At 40.0% G+C, this 22,881-nt stretch overlaps 1 protein-coding gene across 1 annotated transcript in view; it reads left to right on the top strand.

The window, feature by feature from the left end:
- The window catches only part of ITSN1 (intersectin 1), a 162,711-nt gene extending 141,063 nt beyond the window's left edge, over positions 1-21,648 (top strand). Inside the window, exons 29-39 of the mRNA XM_061627743.1 lie at positions 8,567-8,688; positions 9,403-9,509; positions 10,646-10,829; positions 14,975-15,073; positions 16,073-16,240; positions 17,464-17,676; positions 18,535-18,656; positions 19,376-19,458; positions 19,545-19,628; positions 20,290-20,463; positions 21,033-21,648. Coding sequence (XP_061483727.1) covers positions 8,567-8,688; positions 9,403-9,509; positions 10,646-10,829; positions 14,975-15,073; positions 16,073-16,240; positions 17,464-17,676; positions 18,535-18,656; positions 19,376-19,458; positions 19,545-19,628; positions 20,290-20,463; positions 21,033-21,181 — 1,505 coding nt within the window. The 3' untranslated portion in view covers positions 21,182-21,648. The remainder of the gene's footprint in view (positions 1-8,566; positions 8,689-9,402; positions 9,510-10,645; positions 10,830-14,974; positions 15,074-16,072; positions 16,241-17,463; positions 17,677-18,534; positions 18,657-19,375; positions 19,459-19,544; positions 19,629-20,289; positions 20,464-21,032) is intronic.
- The last annotated feature ends 1,233 nt before the right edge of the window (positions 21,649-22,881 follow it).

Genomic DNA, 22,881 nt, shown 5'->3' with positions numbered 1-22,881 from the left:
AGGTAAAAACTCACATTTATGTCAGGCTTTAAGAGTAATTTTTATTATACTGTTAATGATGTTACTTATGTCATTTATGAGAATGGTTTTTAATTGTTTTATTACATAGTTTGTTTAATTTTTCCTTATTTTTATTTTTTTTGTAAACGTCCCTGTGGCCATTTTAGTCAATGGCAGTATAGAACTCTTAAAGAAAAAAAAAAGCATGACAGTTAAAGAGCTGCTAGATCTGAAGAGACAATGTAAAATAATCTCTATTTGGACTTTGTGTACTTTAAAGGTGCTGCAGTTACTAGCTCTCTTCCAACATTTCAAAGTTTGAATTGGGATTATCATTTTTCTTTTGTGTTTAATAAGATCTCATTGAGCTATGATGCTAACTCATTTGTTCTAACCTATCATCTCTCTTTGCTGGAACCCTGACTGAGAAGGCAGTTAGGCAGATGAAGTAGAGGAGTCAAGTGCACAGTCTTCTTCCAACAAGACTCTTGGTGAAGTTGGTAAACCTAGTGAAGTACTTAAATCTGTTATGGATTAGTGGAAACTCATCCTACAGAAACTATTATATCAGCCTTATGCCTCTACTCTGTAGCTTCAGTATTGTTCTGAAACAAACAAGGGAACAAATATATCCTCAAACTATAGGCCTATTAGTCTCATCAAAATTCTGGCAAAACTTTATACCCAAGTATTTGCTGTTGAAATGTATGATGTGGGCTGAATTTGAGGGAGTTTTCTCTGAAGGAAAGGCAAGAGGTGGGTACTCCTATACCTCTTATGTGCTACATGTATATAAACATAGAAGCCAGTCTGTGCTCCTTCTGTGGGCTTAAAGGCAGCCTTTGATGAAGCTGATTGAGAAAACATGGGTGAAACTTTCTAAAATTGTTGACTGCAGATTATTGGCAGCAAATAAGCTCCTATGTTGAGATACCCCTTTGAATATCAGGACTGTCTCCCATAAGATTGCTGATAAAGTGTTCCAGTTCCCTGGGGAGTGAAACAAGATTGTATCCTTGCCCATTTCCGTTAAAATTTTATATGACTGATACAATTTTTGAATTAAATGAGGGTTGTTAACTTGTTGATACTTGTTCACTTGTTAACAAAATAAACTTTTCTGTTTTTATTTTGATGATTTAGTTCTTCTCTCCCACTCCCAGGGTTATACCACCTACCCAATGCCCTGGACCACTAGTCTTCAGAATGTAAATTATAATAAGACTAAAATGGCCATGTTTGGCCTTAAATCCCCAAAGTGCATATGGTATATTGACAACCATAGAATTGAAATATTATTTCATATGGCTTTCATTCTCCAGCACAGAAAGTTGGAAAAGCGATCTAGATCACACTTAACTAAATATGGTGTACTGGAAGTTACTGGGGAGCAGGCAAGTAGGGACAACCTTGAAAATATTTAAAACTAAATTTTACAGATTGTATATGGTACTGAAGTTTGGCACTTTATGGAACAATGAAGTTTGATTTCCTTCCCCGAAAACAAAATTCATTTTGGGGCTCCCTAGAATATAGATTCTAGAAACATTTTCTGTCATGTTGAAAACAAAGTCTCATCCATTGTTTTCGGCTTGTTCAATGACCTAGGAATTATTTCAGTGGAAGGCTTCTGCGTCTGCTTCTGAGCTTTTAAACCAACTAAAATTAAAGAATGTTTGCTTGCTAATAGGAAAAAGATGTCTTGAAGAGTGACTAATTTTGCCCTGATAGCTGCAATAGCAACAACCTGCAAAAATCAATTACAATCAACAATATGTGAATTATTATGCTTGCTACTGCGTGTCACTTGACATTGGACAGTTGTTACTTCAGTGAGGTTCTTTTGTCTGTGCTCTTTTCTTTACTGCCTGATTGGTTTATTTTGTTGTTGTTCTGTTTTATACTTTGTTAATGCCAAATGTTCAAAACAAACCGGATTGAACTGATAAACTATTTACCCACTAACTGCAAGGAGATAGTGAGCAGAGGAAAGACATAGCAGAGTGAGATTTGGGATAGGGACATTGGTTGATTTCTACTCTTTGAGTGTTACTAACATTGCATATTACCCACAGGTTTTAACCTTACAGTTGTTAGCCAGGTTCCAGTGGTGCCAGGATGAGATTCCAGGTGACCTCTGGTTGAGCTTCATCATGGTCTGTGATAAGGTTCTTTAGCTTACATGGTTTGTAGCCCTACCCATTTTGTAATTATGACCACTTTCCTTTGCATTCTATGAAATAATGTTGTAAATCTGCAAAAATTGAAATCTATTTCAGGAGTAGCATAATGTGATTTGAGATCTCAGATCTTACCTAGAGCTTCATAGTTTGTAGAGTCATCCTGGCTGCAATCCACTGAATCCACTGTTCATGCATTATACTTCTCACATAAATAGACATTGGAATGAATAAATGGTTAGAAAATAGTGTGTAGTCCAGTTCAAAGATCTGCACCTCAGAATGCATTCAGATATCCAAATGTTTTTTTGTTTTAATTCCAACAAGCAATGACTTACAATTGCTGAGTTGTGGAAATTGGATGAAGATGTGCATGAGAAATAGCTGTCTGAGAGGTTCCAGTGGTGTATAGACTCCATAGCCAGAATTTATTGGGAAACTGATGTTTGCAACTTATTTGAAGAGGGTTTCCTACTGAACTACCACACCTTTGATTATTTTAATCCGGGGGGTGGGGAATCTGAGGCCCCTCAGCTGCTGTTGGACTACAAATCCCATCATACCTGACCATTGGCCATTTTGGCTAGAGCTGATGGGAGCTGGAGTCCGCAGGTTGTCCACTGGTGTTTTTGACAACCAATTCTATTTCATTTCCAGTACTTGGCACAATCAATTTTCATCAAAAGGAAGACATTTTATTTTGTGTCAGTGTGTGAACCCTGAAATGCAAAAGCCAATAACTGGAACCCCATTGGGAGAAAAAAACAGTTAAAAAGCATTTGCGGGGGAACATGGGCAGGACTAGTCCCCCCTCTCCGGTACATTAAATCCTTTATCTAACCCAAGTCTTGCTATCCCATTATGTTTGGCCCATATATTCCTTATTTTCAATAGGAAATGACTGGTTATCTCAGATTATGACTTTAAGCCTGCTTTGTAGAGTGTGAATTTAAAGAAGCAAGAGACTTGATTTGTATTAAAAGAGACCTTGCTTGGACCTGGCGTTTTTATTATCAGTTAACCATCTCTGAAGCAGTGAAAATAAAAACATAAGAATTTGCTGTCTCGGCTAAGTTCTGAACATTCCAGCATTCTGTGCCAATAGCAGCCAGCCAAATGCTTCCACCAAGAGGGAGGCCAGGGAGTTGACAGTAATTCTCTGTCATGTCCCCACTGATAAAGACAATAAATGGAGGACTGGTTTGTCAAAAATTATGAGTAATGATAGTCCTTTGGAACATATTTGTCCAGAGGTAATGTACCTTTGAGTACCAACTAGAAGTATGCTGCCATTGGACACACACAATGATGAAGAGAGAATATTGCTGTGAACAGTGAGGCTACAAGACCATAAAATGAAAGGGGCAGCAGTTGTTCTGTGGTTTTTTCATGCAGAATCCAAACATATACACAAGAACAAGTCATTCACCACAGCAGTCATACTGCTAATCCTATTTTTCTAGCTGTCTAGCACTAATTGGGTAGCTTGGTAATTTGCTAGCAACCTCAAGAAGTTAGGTAGAGAAGAGGCAAGTGTGGGATGCTAGGAAGGGGAGAGAGTCAAGAAATGTAGCTTGTGAGTCTTAGAATGTTTGTGGAGCACTAGAGTAAAGCTGGACAGCTGGTATAGCACAACAGGGAGGAGATCCTGGCTGGGAGTCCAGAGTCTGTAAGTTCAAATCCCCACTCTTGTCTCCTGGGTGTCAAGGGCCAGCTAAAGATCACCCCCACAGTGAGTGGCTCAGGGGTTACGTGCCGTGCAGCCGTGTGCAAGCTGCATAGTCCCAAGGAGCCCAGTTGCCCCCCCAGCTGGCAGTTGCAGACAAGGAAGGGGCTGGCTTGTGCAGCTGTGGCAAGCTGAGCAGGCCCTAGCCAACTGGGGAGGACTAGCTTCAGAGGGAGGCAATGGTAACCCCCCTCTGAATACCGCTTACCATGAAATCCCTATTCATAGGGTAGCCATAAGTCAGGATCTACTTGAAGGCAGTCCATTTCTATTTTTCAGAGTGAAGCTAGAATTACATAGTTATTACAAAGCAACAATTGTGGGGTGAAACTAATGGACCCATGAGCTGTATGCTACATCACAGATGGATGATACACAAGTCTTTACTGTTGCTACTATATCTCAGGACCTTGAAAACAGGAAATGCACGGGACTTCTCTGCATTTCTGGTCAACTTGATAAAACAGTTAAGCAACAAATGGATTTCTTCCTGAAAGTTAGAATCTTTCACATCCAGTCTCAATCTCAGAATATGGTTTTATATTGTAAATGGAAATTACACTGGTCAAGTGTGCTGAGGTCCAAGGTGCCACAGTAAAAAGCAAGCCAAAGATTGTAATTCTGTTTATTTGAAATACTATTAAAACAACTGACATACGGAACCTGTCATACCTTAGAAATCCTCATACAGAAATTCTGGCATAATCATATTCATCAGTGGTGGCTAACCTGTGACTCTAAGGCTGTATACAGCCTACCAAGAGGTCTTGGGTGGCCCACAGGCTTTTTTGTTTTTTATTTATTGGTTTTTGTTTGATTCTCTGTCCCCTCCTTCCAAACACACACACAAACCTTTTCCTGTGGTTAATTACCTCCATCAAGCTTCTTCAATTGCCCTTGGGTTAGTTTTTCTACTTCTAAGTCAATTGGGGCTTCTTAAAAAAAAACCCAAACAGTGATTACTGTTACTGCTTGTGAGTGTGCTATTAATAGTGCTATTCATTAGCAGCTTGTTCACTAAAAAAAGTAAAATAAAATACAAATAGAATGACTGGCGGAGATTAAGGGAGGGAACAGACTGACTTTGGATGATGTCGATGAAGAAGATGATAATGATAATAAATCTTTAAAAGTAAAATACAAATAGAATGAGTTTGAGGGAATTACGAAAGGGAACAGACTGACCTTGAATGGAAAGAAAAAAAGTATTTACTTCCCACTTCGGACACACCTTCTTTTCTGCCTCAACCACACCATTTTGCCATGCAGCCCTTGGAGGGCTGGCCATGAGTCAATGTGCCCCTTGGCTAAAAAAAACAGTTATCCCTGATACACATGATTAACATCACCTGAAGATGGTTCTTGTTCTGGTAAGATATGTATTCTTCAACAGAGGAAAAGGAGATGGCATCAGAGTGATATTTCACTTTCTATCACGGTGTTTCAGTTACAAGTGAAATTTAAGTCCATAGCTTGCTGGAAATTGACATTTAACTTGCCATATATCCTATTTCATTCTGAAAATGTATTTATTTTCACATCAAAATATAGAGTGAGTCTTAACTGCTTCTATAATTGAGCTCTTGCTTAAATTCTTTGCCTCACATCCTCAAGATCCTTACTGTAAGAACTGTGCATGCTTGTGTCCTAACAATATCATGGAAGCAGACTGCTCATTTTAAATGTTGGAGTGTGAAATGGATAACACCAGCTTAATAAGAAATGAGTCTTTATCTTCAGTTTGATTTAGAGGTGGATGTAACCTAATGGGCCACTTCCTATTGGACCAGCGTCCCACTAACATGATTTGAATCAATAAAGTATCTTAACTATATTTGATACATAACTTCCATGTTGCTTACGGGTAATTAAAAGCAAAACAAATATATGCCTGTCTCCTGCTCATGTTGGTCTTGTAGTGAGGTGCACCTTCTGCTGTAGATGGCATGCATATTCCAGAAGCTACGCATGAAACTTGAAATGGACTCTTGAGGGTAGCAGGGAGAAATGTCTAAATGGAGCAGAACAGTGTGAAACCCAGTGTGAATTGTAATAATACTTATTTCAAATTGAACTAATATTTCGCTACATACAATGACTTTTGCCCACATTCTTCCCTGTTTTTTCTCTACTATTTTAGACTGCAAGTTCCTGGGGAACAAGGACATTACCTACATCACTCTTTAAGGAATGCCCACTGATGGTGCAGAGGATAAATAATAATTTCCTGTCACTAGCTGTTGCCAAGGCAGTACAAGAGATGGCTGGGGGATCCTTAAGATCAAAGCCCAGCCCAGGCATTCATGGTGCAGTGGCAATTGGTTCCTTGTGTGACAACAGGTGGGGGCAGCTAATGTCTCATCAGGCCACTGCTGTCATGGGAACTCAGTGGGGCCTAATTCCTCAGTGTGAGAAACAGATTTGGCTTTGTCCCCACCTCACACTGTAATGATGACAGCCTAGCAGTTCTCACCAACTTTCAGCAATGGCCAACTGGCGGTTCAGCACACCAGCTAGAGACAGAAGTACAGCTGGTGCAGTTTGCTATCCATTTGCTTATCACTGTACTAAGTATCAGCTTTCTAGGGTGTTCAGCAAAAGTATATCTGGACCTGTCTTAAAAGCCCCCACCCCTGACACCTTGATTCTCATTATGCTGAAGTACTATCAGTGGTCAATATTTTTACAGAAAACACTGTTTAAAAAACTATGAAAACTTTGACCAGAAAAAGGTGATACTAAGAATTAGCCATATGTATAGCAGATGACTTGGTCCATTCCATGAAAGAGACATGCTTGTTAACTGATGGGTTGACATTTTTCATGGTTTTGGTTTAGTTAGCAGGACCCCTCAGTCATTTGACATTGTCAGGTAGCCACTGTTGCTTCCTTACTATCAGATAAAAAAGGTGGAGTATCAGAAAGTGGAAGGCATGTGAAGAGATGCAAACCTCTAAATGTCCCTGGATAGAGTGAATTTATTGTTGAAGAATTAAAATAGTAAAAAACTGATGCATTTCAACTAACATTTTCCTCCAAGATGACAGAATCTGGAATAGTTTTTCGTCAAAGAGAATTCTTTTGGGGAACTTCATCTGGAAAGATCCCTTATACCAGATGTTGTTAAACTCCATCTCCCATCGGCCCAATCCAGCAGAGCCAATGGTCAGGGATGATGGGAGACATAGTCCAACAACACGTGGAGGGCCACATACTCCTTATCCTGGCCTTGTAGAGTTGATTGTACCATTAAACTGGCAACCAACTTGAGCAAAAAAAAAATACACACACACACACATTCAGCAGTGTCATATTGGGTCTTCAAACTGATATGAGACTGTGGCTTCCATTCTGTTGAAGAAAAGGAAAAAAAACACGCATGGAGCAATTAAAAAAAATATTATTTTTTAAATATTTTGAATCACAATAGGTGTTACGATTTTCATTCTCGAAAAAGAAACCTTATCCAGCAATCAACATAAGCTTGAGGCTTGCCTCTCTTCGCGTGATCAGTATCTAATTGCTAGGAGTATCTCTCTCCATCTTACATGTGGGTCTCCCAAGTTGAACAATTGCCTCCAAATTTCCCATAGCTACAGGGTCCAGAAATATCCCTGTTAGTGGATTTGTGAAACTTAAAATTTAAACCTTCGAAACATAGAATCATAGAACAGTAGTTGGAAGGGTAGGATGTTGCCTTATGGTTGGTCTTTCTGTCTCATTTTTAGCAGCATTGGCTATCCAGGGTTTCAAACAGAGGTCCTTTCCCACTCCCAACTGGAGATGATGGGATTGAACCGGGACCTTCTGCATGTAAACATGTGCTCTGCCACTGAGTTACTGCCCCTCTCAAATGACATTGGCCATTTGTCCAGTTATTAAAGTCTATAAACCAGAGTTTGGCATTCAAAATTGTGACACACCATCATGGAGACCTTGCTGTAAATTAGCTGACTGTCACGTAATCCATCAAGAAGAAAATACTGAGCATGATATCCAGTGGTGGATATCACCTTAATGCAAGCTTTACTTATTTTAATATAACAGCGTTCTGCGATGACCTTTGGTTAAGCATTGTTGGCAGCATGAAATAAGGATGATGAAACAGCAGCATAAAATATAAAATTGCATCTAGATAAACAAGGCCGCACACCAGTGTAAAACTTTAGCAGAGCAGATAAAAGCATTGTACATTTAGTTAATATTGTTGGTTAAAATATGCTTTTCAAAGCATTAGCAACTGAATCCTGCAGTGTATGATTGCTTGAGAGAATATTCCTCCCTGGGTCTGCATATTTAATGTGTTCTGTAATACTGTACTGTTTCTAAAACCTTTATTCGTTAGTTTCTTATTTAAACAGGTAGCCTGATAAGCCTAGATCTGGCTGACACTGTAAGCCTGTGTCACTTCAGACACATGTTAAGACCTAACCTGCAGTCTGAAGTGGCTGAATTCAGACACAGGTTTACCACCTCAAATACAAGTAAGCCTTGGAGGCAGTTTTAATCATGTTTTTGAAGATTCCACTCAATGAATTTTTGTACTATTTGCAGCTCAGATAACAAGAATTGTCAATTAAGCCAACATCATACATGTTCTCTGAGGAAGTGTGTTAGTGTTCAAAACAATGAAATTTGTCCCTTATCTTGTGTTTTCCAGGGTGTGCTGATTTGCACCTCCTAGACATGTTGACACCTACTGAAAGGAAACGGCAGGGGTACATCCATGAACTCCTAGTAACAGAAGAAAACTATGTGAATGACTTACAGTTAGTGACAGAGGTGAGCCTAATTGTATACATTTGAAAAACAACTTCTGATGTTTTTTCTCTCATTGGCCTCATCAGAAGTAGGGGTATAGATGAGATTTTCAAAACCCTAAGCTCTGGAAACCTCTGCTGGATTGCATGGGAATTGTGAGACTTTTGAACTTTCAAAATCAAACCTGCATGTCCCAGTTACACAAGAGGCACTGAAGTCAGGTGAGAAGACAAATGCTTCCCTAAAGGAGACTGAAAGTTGATAGGAAAATAAGAGCCATTTTTGTTCACTGTTTTTCTTTTGGTAGTGATTCTGAAAGGGACTGGAAAAATACAGGCTCAGATCAGCTAGTTTGTCAGTCATAGCTGACAATTCATTGCAGTGACCTATAGGATTCTACATAAATGCCTTCTGTGAAGCCAGCAGGAACATTATTCCAAGGCATATGTCATCCCCCCCCCCAATCTATTCTGATAGATGTGGGTATGATCCAGCTGAACTTAAGGCTATTATGGTCTCATTGATTTGAATGGGAGAGTTAAGCAAATACTTAAATCTCCAACTGAAACCAGTGGGATTTAAAAGTGCTTATTTTGAGTTATATGTCACTCCATCAAGTGATCAGAATGAGGCAGGAAGTGAGATCTGCAGGTCTTTAATTTGAAGCAGAGGCTGCAGATGGATCACAGTGAATAGCCTTATTATGTGTTCTAAATTGTTCCCTTGAATCTGCAGATCTTCCAGAAACCGTTGATGGACTCTGAGCTGTTGACAGAAAAAGAGGTTGCTATGATTTTTGTAAATTGGAAGGAATTGATTATGTGCAATATCAAACTACTGAAGTAAGTTGTCTTTTAAAATATTTATTAGCAATGGTATGTTCGGGTACTTTCTCCTTCCTTGCTGTCATTTTTCAGCAAAACGGGAAGAAAAATATTGTGGGGAATAAAAATGATGACTTTTTTTGTGGTGAAGGCCAAATATGATTTGTGCAAAAGAACGTGGGGCACAAGAAATAAATACAGAGGGTGAAAAGTATTCTTCGTTGCAAAATATTATGCTATGGAAATGGTGTGTATTTTTACCAAAATTTCCACCAGATTTAAATTTGAAGTCCATCAAGTTTTTAATGGCCATGTGTACAGTGAAGCACTATATGCAACAGCTGTTTATGAATCCTGCCATGCAATTGATTTTATTTGAAGGAATCTCTCTTTTTGTACAGATCTGGGGGGCTTACCTGGTAGGGATTTTTATTTATTTATTTATTTATTATTTAATTTGTATCCTGCCCTTCCTCCCAGTAGGAGCCCAGGGCAGCAAACAAAGCACTAAAAACACTTTAAAACATCATAAAAACAGATGTTAAAATACATTAAAACAAAACAGCGTTAAAAACATTTAAATAAATAAAAAAACTTTTTAAAAGGGTTAAAAACATTATTAAAAACATATTAAACATTTTAACATTTTAGCAAGTCATTTCCAAACAAGCAATGGAAGATCATTTCCAAACAAGCAATGGAAGTGCTATTCAGCACTTGGGAAGCAAGGGACTCTGACAGGTGGTTGGGACAACCCATCTGTCAATCATCTGATGTCAGGTGATTGACAGGTAGGTTATCCCAACCACCTGTCAGAGCTGGTCTGCAGAGGTGGGGTCAGATACTGTAATGATCTGCCCTCCTGTGCCAAAACATTCCCCGTCCTTGCTGTGTATTAACACACAGATTAAATGAAGACTTTTTGTTGTAGTTTGTTTAACTTGATTTGATTTACTAGACTTCTGTATGGCTTTATACTAAAAAAAAGTGTCAAAGCAATTTACAACATATATAGTATATTAAAATATGAGAAAAACACTTTCATTTCATTTACAATAATAAATCTCTACTGCTTTTATTTGGAAACATAGTACAGATATCTTAAGCTGAATGCATATCTGAACATCTCTGCCCTTGTTTTGTTTTGTGTTCAGAGCACTGCGTGTTCGTAAGAAAATGTCAGGAGAGAGGATGCCAGTGAAAATGATTGGCGATATCTTGACCGCCCAGCTTCCACACATGCAGCCTTACATTCGGTTCTGTAGCTGTCAGCTTAATGGGGCAGCTCTCATCCAGCAGAAAACTGATGAAGTTCCCGATTTCAAAGACTTTGTTAAAGTAAGTAAATATCCATATTGGTAATTTGTTCTTTCTGAAGAGGTCGCTCACCTAACTTTCTGTTTTTTAAAAAAAGCAGTGCCATATAAGAAATGTATATAATACCATATAATAACATCTTTGCATCTGAATTCATTTATCTTCGTTCATCTTTTACTAGTGACAACTGGCTGAAGATTAACATGACAGTTGTGGTAGTCAGTATAGTGCCCCCTTTGGGTTCCGATCAGGATCCTGCTGTGCTCCCATATTTCTCGGTTATGGTCTAATGATCTGGCAGCTAGCCCCGTGCACCAAAAGGAAACTTTTGACTTTTTTTTCTAATCAAAGTCTTCTATGCAGTATGGCAGATTGCTTTTCAAAAACAATTTGTGATTCTGCATGGGAGACTGCTATTCAAAGAAAATAGATGTTTTAAATATCTCTTGTGTGCGCAAAAGGAGAAAGAAGGCCAAGAGTCCTTCTGGTCCAGATTCCTGTTTCCAACAGCAGCTAACCAGATCCTTCAGGAAGGAGGATCCTAAAAGAGCTGTCTGGATTTCCAGCATGGTCAGAAATTATGTATTTGTGCTCCAAGTAGACCATGAGCTCCGTTGATGAGAGAACATACCAACAGTACAAGAAAAATAAATATTACAGGCATGATACTTTTCCACATAGTGCAGTGCCTCTGTGACGAGGAATCTCCGCAGGGCATAACAGAGCCCTGATTCTTCCGCCACCCCCATTGTGCATGCCAGGCTGTCAGAAGTAGTGGGAGAATTGAACGACTCCTAGCTGTCCCCTCCCGACTTAGTCAGAGAATGTTAGCTTTCCATTTCCCACAATGGCCTGCTGCAGTACTGATAAAATGCCTATACACGTGCCCCTGGGGCAGGGCTCTCTTATGAGAACCCTTCTGGGTGGGGATATTGTGCCCATGCAGGAAAGGGCTGTAACCAAGAATTGGAAACTGAAACCCTGTCTTTTTTATTCTTGTTTATTTGAAGTGGCTGTAACTGGAGTCCCCTTGTCTCCTTTCTGGGAAGAAGCATGGGGCGCGGTCATGGCTTGTCCATAGCACATGTGAAATAGTGACATTATTTCAAGAGTTCTGTTTTTAAAAGACTATCATTGGGATGTGTATGTTAAACGAGCAACCCTAGCTCGCTCCCCCCTCCCATTTTGGCATTACTGAAATGTGTGTGGAGAGATAATTAGATACAGGAATTTAGAGAGGGATTAAACCTTGGGTTCTCACTGCTATATACACTCTAAGCAGTGTGAACCAAAAACCTGCACAGAACACAGATGGAATATTGTTTAGTGTACAGACAGAGGCCTGAAAACACTTGAGCAATTGTTCCATTGAGGCATACACTTAACTGTTTTGCAGACTCTGGAATACAGCAGACAGCAAGTTTATTTATTTAACTTGTTTATTTATTTATTTATTTATTTATTTAATTACATTTCTAGACCGCCCTATAGCAGAAAGCTCTCAGGGCGGTGTACAACAAATAAAATCACAATTAAAATATGAGCAAGTGTGGAAAAAAATATATATATAGTACAATTATAAAACATTAATAAAATTGCCATTGAGATTTAAATTAAGATCATATTAAGTTTAAAATGCTAAATTAAAATATTTAAAAATTTACAAAATTTAAAAAGCCTGGGCGAAAAGGTAAGTTTTTACCTGGCGCCGAAAAGATAACAGAGAAGGCGCCAGGCGTATCTCGTCTGGGAGGGCATTCCATAGTTTGGGGGCCACCACCGAGAAGGCCCTAGATCTAGTTGTTGATCTCCGGACCTCTTTATGGGTTGGAACCCGGAGAAGGGCCTTCAACGTCGAGCGTAGTGAACGGGTAGGTACATAGCGAGAGAGGCGCTCCATCAGGTATTGCGGTCCGATGCCGTTTAGGGCTTTATAGGTAAGAACCAACACTTTGAATCTGGCCCGGAAACATATCGGTAGCCAGTGCAGCTGCGCCAGGACAGGTGTTATATGGTCAAATTTCTTTGTCCCAGTGAGAACTCTGGCCGCAGCATTTTGCACTAGCTGAAGTTTCTGAACCGTCTTCATAGGTAGCCCCACGTAGAGTGCATTACAGTAGTCCAATCTAGAGGTTACCATAGCATGGATAACTGAGGCAAGATGCTCCTTGCTCAAATAGGGTCGTAGTTGGGCTACCAGCCGGAGCTGGTAGAATGCATTCCGTGCCACCGAGGCTACCTGAGCCTCAAGTGACAGGAGCGGATCTAATAAGACCCCCAAACTACGTACCTGTTCCTTTAGGGGGAGTGTAACCCCATCTAGGACAGGTCGAACATCAACCATCTGGGCAGAGGGTCCTCCCACCAACACATCTCAGTCTTGTTAGGATTGAGTTTCAGTTTATTAGCTCTCATCCAGCCCATTATCGCGGCCAGGCAGCGGTCTAGTACATCAACAGCCTCACCTGAGGAAGATGAAAAGGAGTAGTAGAGCTGCGTATCATCAGCATATTGCTGGAAACGCACTCCAAAACTCCTGATGACCTCACCCAGCGGCTTCATATAGATATTAAAAAGCATGGGGGACAGAACTGAACCCTGCGGGACCCCATATTGGAGTACCCAGGGACTCGAGTAATGTTCCCCCAGCATCACCTTCTGGAGACGATTCCCGAGATAGGAGCAGAGCCACCGCCAAGCAGTGCCTCCCACTCCTAAATCCGTAAGTCGCTCCAGAAGGATACCATGGTCGATGGTATCAAACGCCGCTGAGAGATCAAGGAGAACCAACAGAGTTACACTCCCTCTGTCTTTCTCCCGACAGAGGTCATCATACAGGGCGACCAAGGCCGAAAGCCCGATTGAAATGGGTCTAGATACTCAGTTTCATCCAAGAGAGCCTGGAGTTGGCGAGCGACCACACGCTCTAGAACCTTGCCCAGGAATGGGACATTTGCTACTGGCCTATAGTTGTCCAAATTATCAGGGTCCAAGGAGGATTTTTTTAGGAGCGGTCTCACCACCGCCTGTTTCAGGCAGGGTGGGACCACTCCCTCTCGTAAAGAGGCATTAATCACCTCCTTGGCCCATCCGGCTGTTCCATTCCTGCTAGCTTTTATTAGCCATGAGGGGCAAGGATCCAGAGCAGAAGTGGTCGCCCGCACCTGTCCAAGCACCTTGTCCACATCCTCGAGCTGTACCAACTGAAATATAAGGTTTACCACCTTATATTTTAAAAAAATCTCAAAGTGGTTTACATTTCAACAAAAATCAATATAAATTCTACATTCAATACTGTTACTAATAAGAACAATAATCCACATTTTAAGTAACATCTCTAAACAATGTACATAAAATGAAAACTGAGTGAATCATATACAAAAAAACAAAAAATAACAGTTATAAAATATATCTAAAAATTCACTTGAATATTACAAAAAAGCATTCTCACATCTAATAATGTAGATCAGGAATTTAAAAAAATATCCTGTTAGTTGTCTTGTATTTTTAACATGGCTATAAACCACTTGCAGGGAGGGATCCATTCTGGTGGAGGGGTTGTCCAGTGGAGATGCAGAGACAGCTAGGAGAAGGAACAACATCAAGAGCTGGCAATGGGTCCTCAGCTGGGATATGGATCTTAGCATGCACTCCACATTGCCTATCCCTTAGGTCTTCCAGAACCTTTCTTTAGAAACTTGAAGCTAACTAGAGTGATTGGTTGCTTCACAAAAGATATTGCTTCCTTGATGTTGTCTTGCCAAAGATGGGCTTTCTGAAAGCTACTGAGATCCAGCACCCGTTTTTAAGCTATCCTGTCTCTACCACCTAAGGGAACAATGTTTGAGAGCAAATAATACAAAGTCTGCATCAAATGAGAATGTTGAATTAAATGTGCTGTTAAAAGAAACTCATGCTTATTTCCAACCATGAAAGGCTTATGGCCTCTAGAATATATCTGTCAAAGTTCTGAAGGAAGGAGACACAAAAGCTGGTGAGCAGCCTCTGAAAATGCTTCCTAGTATCTCCTCACCCTTCCAAGGAAGTCACATTTTGCTGAATGTGGAGAGCAAATGGAGTCTACAGTGTGCTTTTGGCCTTTTTAAAATACTTATGTTTGACTTTCATAAACAAACTGCCAACATTTTTTGCTCTCAATATTTCAGAGGTTGGCTATGGAGCCTCGCTGTAAAGGAATGCCATTGTCAAGTTTTCTGCTAAAGCCTATGCAACGAGTAACGCGATATCCTCTGATAATTAAAAATGTAAGTCCTTTTGCTAACATGTGGAAATATGGTGCCAGAACTGCTGCAATTGAGAAGCCAATGTCAGAGTTTGAATATGTTTTTCTTAACCAGGATCCATATTTCTTTCATCTATGTACTCTTAAGGTTGTGCAGTACAAGCTTGAGTCGCATCTGCGGAAAAGGATCCCTAGCATCTCTGACCTGAATTCAAGCCAGGAATGCAAAGAAAGAATTGGGGGCACATCAAAAATCCAGCACTCTTTAATTTGGTGCCTTGCACAACATTTGGTGCCTTGAATAGGGCAACAGAAAAAGGTACGAAAGTGCCAACCTTTTGATGCAATGAAAGAATTGGGAGCACACTTAGAATGAGCTCCCAATTCTTTTTTAGCCACATCTTAAACTTCCCTATGCACAACATCAGGTTCAGGAAAGTGGGTATGGCTTGCCCAGAATGATTTGGCAAGCCAACCTCCAAGGAGCTCCCCAGGCTGGAGATTCCCCACCACTGCTCTAGATACATTCACACACTTGGCTGTTGTGCAAGGCACTCAGAAAAAGAACATAGAGTAAAAGAGATATCCTTCCCCTTCTTCTTAGTGCAAGTTGTTCCCTTTATTTATTTGAATTGTTTACAAGCTGGGGTAAGATTACTCTTCTCTTCCCCCACCAGCATGCAGTTTAATTGGAAGGATAGACCCTGACGTTCTGTACAGGGCAAGAACTCAAGTGGAGACTGAATAGATCTAATGTTCGTTTTTTAAAAAATGATTGTGTAAGGTCTGGAAATCATAAAGCGAATGAAATGTTCAGTTTATATTAGATTATCGCAGGGAAGAAAAATGAGATTGCTTTGAAGATAAGTCATCTTTATAGTATTTTGGCAATCAAGAGGTAAGGATGATGTTTTTCTTTTTATTGGTTTAGGGCAGGGTTCATTTAATAACGTTTATTCTGGCTGCTTAATTTATTTATATATATTTAAATAAGAACATGAACCTGTTTATTTTCCTACAGATATTAGAAAATACTCCTGAAAATCACCCAGATCATAGCCACTTGAAGCATGCTTTGGAGAAAGCAGAAGAACTTTGTTCTCAGGTGAATGAAGGGGTGCGTGAGAAGGAGAATTCAGACAGACTTGAATGGATCCAGGCTCATGTTCAGTGTGAAGGACTATCAGAGGTAAAGCTGAAATACATAGAATGAGGCTATATTTACTAATCTTCCAAAAAGTTGACTTATAAAACAATGCTGATAAATTTATCTAGGTAAAGAGACCCTGGTAAGTCTTTACAATTTCATCCTGCTGTTCTTTGGACAGCTTTTCTATTACAGCCAATTTTCTAATTCTTCTTCCTCTTTGACCTTGTTCCATCAGTCCTGTGTTGCTTACTCTTTCTGTAATGAAATTAAGTCCACAGCTTTTGCTTAGTTTATAATGTCCCTTCCTGGCAGCGGGAGAATTGTAACACCCTCCCTTTTTTGATATAAACTACATATATTGAAACAAACTCTTTGTCCAAAAATCAGAAAAGTAAGTCCTGTTTGTGAACTATACATAGAGGAATCACTTTCTATATCACTCAAGGGTAATTGAGAAATTTCTGGAATGTATAAAGTAGGCATCCCAGAAAAATAACCTAATACAGTTGCACATTTATTGTTTGTTTACTTACTTACTTACTTATTGAGACCCATCAGTGTGCTTTGTAGTTTTCACATTTTACGTTGTAACAACAAAAAGGCAAGTCCCTGCCCCAAAGCTCACAGATTAATTCAACACAATGGAGGGAAATGAGTCAGCAAAGCTAGCTCAAAAGACTCTGTAACAATTCACCTACCATGTTTGCACATCAAGCTAAACGACAGTGCACAAACCGGAATGAGCTGCAGCCCTTTCACGCACACCCTTGCCTTATTCACCTGTGTGTGTGTGTGTGAGGAGCAGAAATGGGGGGGGGAATACAAGTCCCAAGATCACTGCAGCTCGTTCATACTTGTGGCACATCACACCAAACTTTGGTTTGACTTGATTTGCTAATGTGGTAATTGGTTCTGCGCAGTCCTCCTACTTCCTACACAAATGTGCAGCATCAGTAATAAATAAATAAATAAATCAGGCATCAATCAAAACCTTCCTCTTCTCATCGTAAGCAAACCTACCCTTGTTGAAGGGGAAAAGGCCAAAGGGATAACTCTAACTAAAACAGAAATGTTCCTGCCACACCACCAAGTGCTGACATTTCACCACTGAGAGCAAAGTACTAGCCTGTATTATCCCTGCAAAATGAACTGAAGCTATTGTCAGAATTTAAGCAGCTGCATCCAACAGTATCAGGACCAGTATATTTTTATACATCTCACTGCTGTGGTTTCCTTTCCCTCCCTCCTTCTGTTCCCATCAGCAACTTGTATTTAATTCTGTTACAAACTGCTTGGGGCCACGCAAATTTCTGCACAGCGGGAAACTCTACAAGGCCAAGAGCAACAAGGAACTGTATGGCTTTCTGTTCAATGACTTTCTCCTGCTGACACAGATCATAAAACCGCTTGGCTCGTCTGGCACAGATAAAGTCTTCAGCCCCAAGTCTAATCTGCAGTATAAAATGTACAAAACAGTAAGTATCATGTTTAAAGGAAAATTTAGATACGTTGATAAAAGTCCAAATATTTTTTGTCACATTTTTAAAAAAGTATATAGGCAGCACAAGGCAATTCTTAATATATTTTCTGTGCAGGAAAACTACATGGACACCATAATTTGTAATACACTCAAATGTGTCTGTTTTGCAACATGAGCATGAAGTGTGACCCTTCCATTCATCATATATACTATCTCACAAACTTGTCTGATGAATGCCAACAGGACTGTAGCCAAACAGGGCCACTGAGAAACAAGAGGAAGGTATCGGCATGCTCAAGGAAACTGCACTATTTGCAGACATACAAAACCATTAGGGGGGGAAAACGAAGGAGGAATCCCCCAAAACAACCCTGTGAGGACGGAGCATGTTCTGTAGGCACACAATGATGAGCATCAGGGAGGGGTGGGTAGGAGAATGGAATGGAATGGAAGATCCTGGAAGAACGTATGGCTGCCTGCCTGACCAGCTGGCTAGAACACTGTTCGGGAGCACTCCATGTTGCAACATTTTGATGAATCTTGAATTGAGCCTTTTTTTAAAAACTGGACATTTTGACAATGTAAAGTAAAAATGCAACAAATAGGTGTCTGAAAACATGTATATCATGTAATTGGCTGCATGTAATAACTGTGGTGTAGGCCATACTCTCATACTGGGGGTTATATGTAGTTTTATTTAATTCTAATATACAGCAATTCTTTTGTGTGAAAATAGCAAAATACGCTTATCCAGAAGCATGGCATACCAGTCAATTGTGTGCTGAGCTTCACTTCTCTTACAGAGCATTCATTCTGAGTTGACTTAACTTAATATTGCCTGCTATTTTTGCAGCCCATATTTTTAAATGAGGTCTTGGTAAAACTACCCACAGATCCTTCTGGAGATGAGCCTATCTTCCATATTTCTCACATTGATCGAGTCTACACGCTGCGTGCAGAAAGCATAAACGAAAGGTAAAAATATTGCTGTATTAGCACTGAACATAACTGGAACATGTAAAAGCTCTTGTGTGCACTGTGTCATATTGAGATGCTTCCAGTTTCTGATGTTACCATCAATTTTTCGTGCACTTTTCCCTGTTTTTTTTATCTTCCAGCAACCATGGGCTATCTGCTTTGGGTCAGAGGGCAATTTTAATTGGAATAGCAGTGGAAGGACTGGATTGGGGCCCCTGTGGCTATTATTAAGTTTAAAAACAAAAGAAGGGAAGATCCTGATTGTAGATCTCTCACCAGGGGTGTAGTCTTCCAGGGTCTCAGGGGAGAGGGTCTTAGACCCCTTACTTTTTTATGAGCCAGATCCCAGCAGGGTCCCCACACTTCAGTGTCCTATAAGCCAATCGGCTTGAAAGCGGAGTGTGTTGGCCACTGAGAAAAGTCTTCTAAAGCAGTATTCAAGCCTACCCGGATTATTCTATAACCTTAGAAGGTTGTATAATTTTAGAAAGGGGCACGACTGTGATTATTATGAAGGGACCCTGAACTTCTGAATTTGCCATTACACTGCTGTCTCTCACATCACATCCTGTTTGCCCCTGAGAACTAAACCTAATGCAGAGAAGCGAGTGCCTTTATCCAAATCTTCTTGCTAGCTGCATGCAATCAACTTAGCTCACCTGCATTACTTTATAATGATGCATAATTTCCTTTCCACCCTCTCTTTCTCTCTCAAGGACGGCCTGGGTTCAGAAAATCAAAGCTGCTTCTGAACTTTATATAGAAACAGAGAAGAAGAAGAGGGAAAAAGCCTATTTAGGTACCGCAGTGGGGGTACAGTATTTAGAAGTTTTCCCCAAAATATCAAGAGAGTATTTTAATGAATCTTGCCTGTTCTTGCCACAGTCCGATCCCAAAGGGCAACAGGTATTGGAAGGTTAATGGTGAACATTGTTGAAGGTATTGAACTGAAGCCCTGCAGATCCCATGGTAAGAATTTTGTTTCTTTTTTTATATAATGTGTCAAAAAGAAGGGGAACTTCTCGGCTGCTTTAGTCTGTTTAATGTAAAACAAATTGCCAGGGAGAAATGTAAGTTTTTGTAAAATAGCATTTTGAATAGTTTTAGATAGACTGATCTAGACAGTGTATTTTAAAATATTGTTAGTGGTTTTCACATAGTGAAAGTCTCCCCTCTGCACCAGATGACCAGTACCTCCAGCCATGTATCGTAGCTTGGCAATCCCATCCCCTTTTGCATTCCCAGTCAACCAAACAGGAGATTACTGACCCCCATACACACAAAATCAGAAATGATCCCCCAGATTTGCCGCGATGCAGTGGAATTCAGGGGCCGTATGGATTCAGCCCTAATGGCTGGCCAACAGTTAAGGCTTGTGGGTCACAAATTTTTAATAAAAAATAATTAACCTTGTACGTAATGCCAGATTTAGTTTTAGAGCATTCACACGCACAACACAGGGTGCCAGATGCATTGTGTTTTGTGTTTTGTGTTTTTTGTTTTTACATCAGATGGTGGAGGTACAGTAACCTCTTCGGAGTCTCTTGTGAAAGCCACAGAGACAAGTTAGTAAATCCGTGTGTGCAAATATTTGATCATGGCTGTGCATCTACTTGCATTCTCCTTTCAGGAAAAAGTAATCCATATTGTGAAGTGACAATGGGCTCTCAGTGTCATATTACCAAGACGATACAGGACACTCTGAACCCCAAGTGGAATTCTAACTGCCAGTTCTTTATCAAAGATTTAGAACAGGATGTGCTCTGCATAACAGTGTTTGAGAGGGATCAGTTCTCTCCAGATGGTAAGTGGCACTCGCTTGGTCTTTTCTTGTGTGCATGTCTATCTGAATGTACAACAGCTTAGGGTAGCTATTTCTGATCAGAGTAACTATTCCGAACCTAGTCAGTGGGGCTGTGTACGCATGATGGTTGCTATGTTTAGATATGTAAGCCAGTGTCCAAAGGTTTCCCCATTGCCACCACAGTCCTTGGCATCCTCTAAAAACGCTAATGAATGCCAGGGATCTTCTGAGGCAGCATTTGATGTGGAAGGGAAAATAGGCAGCTTTGGGGGTTTTTGGATCCTGGTGCCCTCTTTCCTCAGAAAGCTAGATTTCTATCACAACACTGGGAATACAGAACTACTGTACTAGAAAATACCATCTCTAGTGAAATGAAATAGAAAATAAGGTAAGCTCTGCTGGCAGGCCATAAAACTGCTGCAATGCATAACAAGATTTTCTTCTGCTATTTTCAGTTTGATCTGAATGCTCATGCTGTTTCTAAATTAACATCTTGCCTGAAATGGTTCTTTGGGGTTTGGAGGTGGAAGTATGCAGTTTGTAATTATGGTATATGTTTTGTGTTTCAGACTTCTTAGGCCGAACAGAAATCCGTGTAGCAGATATTAAGAAAGACCAGGGCTCAAAGGGACCAGTTACAAAGTGTCTTCTCTTACATGAAGTCCCAACAGGAGAGATAGTTGTCCGACTGGATCTGCAGCTGTTTGATGAACCTTGAACAGGAGATGCTTTTTCCAAGCTGAAAACACCGCAATAGGTGTCTACAAAATCTGTCTAGGAATCCCCAAACCTTTTATATGAAACAAATACTTATCCTCCACGTGTAAAGAGGATTATCAACGCCACACAACTCTTTGTATCTAAGTAATCTTTGCAGAAAACCAAATTCCAAGTTTGTGAGGAAAATGTAACTTTTTTTTAATCCTTTTACTTTCTGTGGAACTTCTGCTGTAGTTTTCAGGATTTCTAGGATAACAGAGTTGTAGCCCATGGTAAAACAGTGCAGTTTTTCTGGGTACTGCAGCATGCAGTGTCAACAACAGAGGGTGTCACTGGTATGTCTTTGCAGACTTTCTGTAAATTTTCCCTAGAAATGTTGTGCCTATTGCTCCACAGAGTCATGTATAAACATAATGTGAATATATTTATATAGAAAATACCTATAACATGAATGAACTCTTGCCTTGTAAGATACTTGGATTTCTTTTAGAAAGTTTGTGATGATCTTTGAATCTGATTTGGGGGGGGGATGGCGGGGGAGGGGAAGAAGAGGAAAAGAATATTCCAATTTGAAGTTTAAATGACAGTTGCCCATAGCCTGGAATGCTTTGAATATTGCTTTTTCAGAGTATTTATTTGAAGAGCAAATTTTTGGTGGGTTACTGGTCCAGGGCCCAGTAGTTCAAAGTGCCCCCCTTATTGGGAAGACTGTACATGGGATCTGATGCCTGTTGCTTCCCATACATTGGGCTGTCTTTCACCCAAATGGAATACTATGTATCCACACATCAGTGCTTTTTGCAGTTAAACTTCAATGGAGTTGTAAATGACTGTAGACCAAGGTGTGACAGAGTCCTGCTGCGTGTTGTACTGTACCACTTAAACATGATTAAACTGCAGCTGAATTGTACAAAGCTAGGGGATGAACCAGCAGTAACAAGCAAACAGCTGCTCTAGCTCAGGAAAGCTAACTGAGGCAAGGCAGAAGCAGCAGTCTGAAGAGACTAATTTATTAAATTGTACTGTGCCTAGATAAAACACAAATTTGACATCATTTTGAAATCAAGATGGTAGCATACTGTAGCTCAACAAGGTGTTAACAGTGAACGTTCATTGCAAATTTGTCAGTTTCAACGTTGGGTGTGGCAAGTCTTTGCAAAGGGATTTATTGATATGTTGCAGAAGTTAAAGATTCACTCATACAGTGGCCCACATAGGACAACCTTGATTCAGCAAAGCACTTTGAAGTCATTTGATTTGAACAAGAGAAATATGTTCCTAAGAGCTTTGCTGAACTAGGCACAATGTTAGTGGTAGAATTTTTCAAGTGGATTCATTTCATTACCAACTACGTTCATTATCTTTGTTTCCAGTTCTTCAGTTTGTTACCCAAGGATCATGCAGAAATGGGTATTTTTGTAAAGACTTTCAGAATGGGAGGTGTTGACTGTTCTGTTAGCATGTCAATGTTCTCGTGAAAAGTGTTGGCTTTAGTGTTCTTTGCATGTTGTTTTGGCATTAGTTTCCATGTTTCCTGTGGAGATGGTGTTCTCTAGCACAGCAAATCTTTATGATTTCCATTAGGAAATTAGGATAGCTTTATACTTGATAGGTAGATAAGGTCTGGTAATAAGTGTAAACTGTGCTTGAAAGTGTCTGTGTACTATTATTTCCAAGGAGACCACTGTATTATTTTCA

The sequence above is a fragment of the Rhineura floridana genome, chromosome 5 (genome assembly GCF_030035675.1).
Source record: "Rhineura floridana isolate rRhiFlo1 chromosome 5, rRhiFlo1.hap2, whole genome shotgun sequence".
NCBI lineage: Eukaryota > Metazoa > Chordata > Lepidosauria > Squamata > Rhineuridae > Rhineura > Rhineura floridana.
This window is presented reverse-complemented; position numbering and strand designations above follow the sequence as displayed.